The sequence below is a fragment of the Lactuca sativa genome, chromosome 5, assembly GCF_002870075.4.
Source record: "Lactuca sativa cultivar Salinas chromosome 5, Lsat_Salinas_v11, whole genome shotgun sequence".
NCBI classification, from domain to species: Eukaryota; Viridiplantae; Streptophyta; class Magnoliopsida; order Asterales; family Asteraceae; genus Lactuca; species Lactuca sativa.
In genome coordinates this window covers 327,749,686-327,757,109 of record NC_056627.2, presented here as the reverse complement: position 1 = coordinate 327,757,109, position 7,424 = coordinate 327,749,686, and the positions used below count along the sequence as shown (strand labels likewise).

Below are 7,424 nucleotides of genomic sequence, written 5' to 3'. Positions count from 1 at the left end.
TCATTTTATGCACGATCACAATCTAATACAAGTTATATAAAAGTTATATTCATAACAATTAATTAATAAGTTAATACGAATTGTATCGCATAAAACCCCACTTCAATATGTACAAGAACACAGAACATTATCAAATCCTATTAAACATCTTGCTTCCTCCTTTTCATTATAATGTATTAGAGAACCCACAATCTATTCGCCAAATTCACAAAGAAAAAAAAAGTGAACTCTATCTCTCAATACTACAAAGGAGCACAAGCTTTCTTCATATTTATATTCATCACAGAACACTATAAAATAATATGCAGATTTGGTCACACTTTCTGTTTCGTATCATTCTAGGATCCCATTGTCCTACTCATAAAGTCGTTTCACAATATAGACTTTATCTGCCGACGAAAAAATAACGATAGTGATATATATATATATATATATATATATATATATATATATATATATATATATATATATATATATATATATATATATATATATATATATATATATATATATATATATATATATATATATAGAGAGAGAGAGAGAGGGCCGGTCCATTGTTTTTACTATCCCGGGCGAAATAAAAATTTTATGCTCTTATATATGTACAATACGATACCGGAGACAAATGCATAAAATATTTATAAAACAAAAGTGCAATAAATGCTAGAATCAAACAAATAATACAATAAAAAACCTAAAAAATCCCCTAAAATGATGTCTTTGTGCATTTTTTGATGAGAAAACATCTCTTATTTTACAATATTCAATATTTTATAAAAAATCACTTTCAATACTTAAAATTACTGATCCATTCATTTTTTCGTGAGACATTATTCTTCGGAGATAGGAGATAAGATTTCAAGAGCTTCAGTTTTGAAAAAAAAATAATTTCTACGAAACCAACGGTAACCAGGACCCCTCAACAATATCCTTTATGCAATCAACATATTAGGGAACATATCCATTCTTCTTGCATACTCCATTATTTGATTAGATGTCCAAGGACTTTCACCTTTATATGATTTCATCCGAAACATTTTCTGCAAAATTGGCAACTCAGTAAATAAACTAATTACATCAACATCATATTTTTCACTGTATATAAAATTGGACTCAATATTTAAACAACATTTTTAATTTATTATCAGCTAAACAAATTTATTTGGAACCATCAAACAAAAAACCAAAAATAATTTCAAAATATTGTATTTCATCAAATTGTTTTCTATTATAAATATGGTTTTTAGGAAATCCAAGTTCATATTTGAGATATTCAAAATAAAATAAAGTTAAAAGTTTAGCTCTTACTTCACAAGCAGATAAGAGCACCAATCAGATAACAAAACTTAGATACCTTGACTTTTGATTCTTTTTTACTGTAACCAAATAGATAAGAAATAAAGCTAATTTTTGAAACAAACCTAATGAATAGATTTCGAAATTGAACTCATCCACTCTTGATTTCTGAAGTAGGTGTCGAGCATAAACAGAGGAGAAATCGGATTTCTGAAACAACCAACAAAAACGAATCACACCCAAATCAATGAATCCCTAAAGAAGAAATAGAGAGGAATTCAAGTTTCCAACAAAACTTTAATTAACAGATTTCGAAATTGAACTCATGAACCGATCCTAATAAGATTTATGAATCAGACAACAAAAACAAATCACCCCTAAATTAGTGAATCGGTAAAGAAGAAATAGAGAAGAAATCAAATTTCCAACAAACCTTAATAAACAGATTTCGAAAATGAGCTCATGAACTAATCCAACTCCGATTTCTAAAGCAACCAAAAATGAATCGCACCCTAATCAATAAATCAGAAATCCAGAATCAGCTTTTGTTGTATCATATTATAAAAAAATCAAACTTTCAAACCAGACCAGATAAAAGAAATCGTTGTTATAACAAACCTTTAAGGGAGACGTATTCTAGGTAGGAATTGATTTCTCCCATCTACACCAACGCCAACGGGTCTCTAGGAGGCAGGAGCAGCGGACGTTTGGTTTCTCTATGCGTAATTGATGATTGTGTGTCGCTTGCTTTCACCCATCATTCTTTCTCACGTAGTAAATAGATAATAGATATGGGCGACATTCTTGGGCAATTTCAGTATATACTATAAACTGGAGTTTTTTTATGCCCCTGAAAATTTGATGCCCTGGGCCTCAGCCCAAGTCGCCCATGTATTTGGGTCGGCCCTGTATGTATATATATATATATATATATATATATATATATATATATATATATATATATATATATATATATATATATATATATAGTAACATAAAGTAGTGTTCTCGTGTTCTAATATTAAATAGTGTTCTTATTTGAACTTAACCATATATATATATATATATATATATATATATATATATATATATATATATATATATATATATATATATATATATATATATATATATATATATTTTAGTCTATAGAAACTATATTTATTGTTTCCAAGAATACGAACCCAAGTCTTAACTTTCCGTATATTTGAATTATACCTGCACTATCCTTTTTGAAACAGCAACGGCAGAAGGAAGATATGCATAGTCAAATGCAGCACGAACGGATAAAACAATGAAGTTATCGGACCCGTCAAGAGCTCAAGAACACCCCATTTATAAGCTTCAATGAGGCTTTAAATTCTGTGGAGTCAGAACCATTTAGCAGCCGTCTTCTCCAACTCCATATGGGACCGGTGGTAGTGATCCTATCAGCAACGGTGCAAAGAGGGTCACTCTAGAGATCGAACTAGTGCACGACACATTTGACCTACTTATGTAGGTAAATATTATATCAAGGCTTGTTATCATAACTGTGCCTATGCGCTTTATTTTTCCTTTCCTTTCCAAAAAAAAAAAGTATGCACAACTGACTAAAATTCGCCGCATAAACCGCAACGGAGTAAACACAACCGCAATAAAAATCGATGGTTAGTTTTATTTGTTTTTTCAAAAACCGCAAATTTGCGGTTATTAGTTTTAAAAAACCGCAACAATAATCGCGCCGCACCGTATATATTATATACAATTTTTTTATTAATTGTTAATATATTAAATATTAAAAATATGACAAGTTTAATGGATGAAAGAAAGAGAAAATTCTTGAAACAAAAGTGTTGGTTTTTCGTATGTTTAACTTTGGAAAATGTTGAAATTTGACAATTGTAAGATATTTATTGTTAATTACTAGTGATTTAAAGTTTTTCAGATATTAGTTGTTTGTAATTTAAGTTAATTGTTTTATACCTTATGGTTTTTTTTAGAGAAAATGATAAAAATAGCCAATTACACTAATTGCATTACAAAAATAGCCAAAAAAAATCGGGATTACATATTTAGCCACCCATTTCGCAGGTGAGAAGGTCCCATCTGCGAAATGGGTGTTTTTTAGGTATAAAAACGTTTTTTTTTTTTTTTTCATTTTCACCATTCTCTACACAAAAACTCTCTCTAACTTTGGGCTTCTCTTGGAATTTTGGCTAGTTTTTGAAGAAAATGGAGGATTATGTCAACAATCCCGCAAATATGGTTAGATTTTAACTCTTTTAATGTTTAAAGTTATTTTTTTTTATCAATTGTTGTATTATTTAGTGTTAAAAAAGGGTAATTTTGTTGTGTTTGATAGTTTTAGTATATTTTTAGTATACTTGAAGTTTAAATGCATGTAGAGACAAGTAGAGACTGCGTGGATAATGTTTACAATTTGTTATTTTTGTAGTTTTTTTAGTTGTTGTATAACCTGAAATCTTGTAAATTTTTATCCTATAATTGTTTATATAAACTGTATATATATTTGTCGTATAACATTTGTATAAGTTGAAAATTTTTCGTATATATATTGTTAGAAATTGTTTTTATTTGTCGTATAAGTTGAAAAATGTGTATAAAGTAGTCGTATAACTTGCAAAATTGTTAGTTTGGTTGTCGTTTTATTTTTAAATTTTTTTGTTTATATGGTTATGGTTATATAATGTTAGTTTTAATTAGAAAGATAAAAATTGTTTATATATTTGTCGTTTAAGTTGAAAATTTGTTTAAGTTGAAAATATGTTTAAGTTGAAAATATTTATATAATTATGTATGATATTGTAATCTATCGTAAATATATTTGTTGTATAACTTGGAAAATTGTTTATATATGTGTATGTTATTGTTTTTTATCGGAAATATATATATATATTAGTAATTAAGAAAGTATTTGCAGTTCGTAATCATATATTTAAAAAAAAAAATATTTTTTAGTTATCTAATTTGTTTTTGTGTTTTTTTTTTTTGCAGATGATTTTAGTTTAATGAATACGAAAGCCTTTGCGAACCTAAAAGGCTCTGGCGGTAACATATGGGAAGTCTTTGAAGTTTTAGATGATGCCCGACGTGCTATTTTCAGAAATACCGTCTTTGGCTATTTTATTGATGTCCCTCGTTTACAAGGGGACGCTTTATTTTTTCATAAAATGTTCCTTCATCAGATCCGGCCGGACCCTGTTTTATCTCCAGATGGAATAAAACGTTTATATTTTCGAGTAGGCAATACCAAAATGGTTTATGGGCCGGAAGAGTTTTGTTTGATTACCGGCTTCAATTTTGGGGAGTATCCAAAAAACATTGGGAGAAAAGGGTCGGAAAAATTAATAAGCAGTAAAAAAAGATGTTTACTGCGTGAACGGCTATTTCCGGACCATACTAATAGTTCGGTGAAAATCGGCGACCTGAAAAGTTTAATTTTAAATCAAACATTCCTAGCACTTGACGACATTGATGCAGTTAGAGTATGTTTGATATACATTTTGTGTGAAGGTTTTTTGGGCAAAGAAGTTAACGATCGGGTGCCACAAGATTGGTTTTTTTTGGCTGAGAATTTGGATCTCTGGAATAGGTATATTTTCTTTACGTTAAAAGTTCTATTTTATTAAAGTTATAATTTATATAATAATGAATTTTGTTTTTTTTGTTTTGTTAGCTTCGCTTGGGGTAGCTATCTATGGGATTTTACTTATGGTGACCTTGAGGATACGTGGAGTAAGATACATCATTATTTATCACTTCCTCAGCGTGGTCAAACTTTAAAATATTCCGTCTCAGGATTTACGGCTCCAATTAGGGTATAAAATTTTTCTTATATTTATATTGTTTTATTGTTATATTTTTTATTTTAATTTTAACTTTTATTACTGTTATTGTACAAAATTGTAGATATGGATATATGAGATGATTCCGGCTGTTCGTGCATGTGGATTTGCATTGAGAAAAAATAAAGACTTGCCTCGGATGAAAAGATGGAGCGGAACAAAAAAATTGAAATGGGTTGACGTGAACAAGATTTGGTCAAAGATGCAGGTTTAAAAATATTTCGTTTATTATTAATAAAGTTGATTATTATAGTTTTATATGCATTTTTAATATGTTTAATTTTTTAGGAGGGGCTACCACCAAGACAAAACATGTTACCGGGTGATGGTGAGATGACATCTTTTTATTATATGTCATTTCAAGAGTATGTATATGGTGAAGGGAAAGCAGTTCCATCCCCAGTACGGGACCATTTTAGGAGACAAGACGAATCTTCGTCTAGTATGTCGTCCAGTGGTCGCTCTCATGGTAGAGGTCGGGGCAGTGGGAAACACAAGCTAGACGAGTTGTTGAAACGGGTACATGCACTGGAGCAGCATGTGTTTATGAACCGACAACCTACAGAGGTTTTTGTTGAAGAAGTGAATAATGAACAATTTTGGAACGACATTTTTTTTGAGGAACCGACAGTGTCACAAAGAAATTATGATGAACAGGTTAGTTACACGCTACATTATTTATTAAATTTTATTAACATATATGAATACCTGTGTTCATATTTTATATTTGAAAATATAGGTTGTGCAAGATGAAGTGATGAATAAAAACAATACAACTCAAAAAAATTTTGGTGATACTCAAGACGACAAGGTTGTTATAGATGTTACCTTTACGATTTTAATAATTACTTTTTAATAAAGTGTATTTTGTTATTAAGTAAAAAGTTATATTTTTAATGTAGGTGTTGGAGGAGAGTACTCGGTATGCGGGGAACAAATTTGATGATGATGTGTGTGATGTAAACGATTATAGTGAAGTTAAAGAGGTTATTATATAGTTACATTAATATTATATTAATATTTTGTTTATTTAGATATTATTGCTTATTAAATTATGTGTATTTCGTTATTAAGTATAAAGTATTATCTTTAATGTAGGAGTGAGAGGAGAGGAATGACAATGCAGGGAACAAATTTGATGATGATGTGCCGGATGAAGACGAACTAATAATAACGGGAAATATAGATTATTTTCATGATGATGATGATGACAAAGAAGTTACACCCGATAAACCTAGGAGTCGAAAACCATCACAATTTTTATGCACTCCATACACCGAGGTATTCGTTTTATTTATAAACTGATGATTTTATGTTTATGTGAATTATCTGAAAGATATACATTTAAACATTTGAATATTGTTTTTAGTTGCACACGACACCGAAACAAAAAAGAAGAACAAAAAAGAAGGTTGGTATGAAATCAACATGCCCCGTTCCTCCTCCAGTTTTTGGTGTTGCTCATGACTTCTCCATGTTGCACCTGCAACCTTACGTAGCAGGCGGTGAGGATGTCATCCAAAATTATGTATTGCATTCATACGATGTGCAGCATCGTTTGTTTAATTTCGTGTTAGATAGAGATTTTTGGAGCTCATTGTTTGGGCATACACACGACGGATGGTTGGAGTCAGCGGTAAATAAATTGTTAATTAATTCTTTTAAAAGTTAATTGTTTTTTAGTCAATAACAAAAGTATCATGTGTGCAGCATATAACCATTTGGTACCGACTTTTGATGGAGAGACGGTTTGAGAGCGACCGACATACAATAATGCCTCCAAATTTTTTTGTTTCTTATGCTTTGGAAGAAGGACAGGACTGGAGGGCGTTTATGGCTAGTATTGCTACATACCCGAACTTCATGGTTGCTTGGTGGGATGTTGATACGGTAAACTTAATAGTTTATATTGAAAATAATATCGTTTTTTTGTTATGTTTTTGTATTGTGATGTTTTTGTATTGTGATGTAAATAAACATAATTTTATTTTCTGATCCTTATACAGGTCTTATTGCCGATTCATTCATCCCCTAATCATTGGCTATTTGGGGAACTACGATTAGCGTCAATAGAAGTGCATATTTATGACAGTCTTGGTAGAGGTGCTTATGAAAAATTCCAATCCGAAGGAATCTTTTCCAAATTTGAACGTCGGGTGGCAAATTATTTGGACAAGATTAAGTATTGGGCGCGGAGGAACATCCCAAGGATTCCATTGAATATGCAATTCATTTATGAAGAAAACGTTCCCCAACAAAGTAGTCATTTGGGAGATT

General features: G+C 30.4%; 1 protein-coding gene across 1 annotated transcript; it reads left to right on the top strand.

Moving 5' to 3' along the window:
- Nucleotides 1-5,128: 5,128 nt before the first annotated feature.
- Nucleotides 5,129-6,251, top strand: LOC128126134 (uncharacterized). The gene is made up of 4 exons (XM_052763872.1): nt 5,129-5,355; nt 5,436-5,804; nt 6,050-6,133; nt 6,246-6,251. The coding sequence occupies exons 1-4, from the start codon at nt 5,227-5,229 to the stop codon at nt 6,249-6,251; spliced, it is 588 nt and encodes a 195-aa protein (XP_052619832.1). The 5' UTR covers nt 5,129-5,226.
- The last annotated feature ends 1,173 nt before the right edge of the window (nt 6,252-7,424 follow it).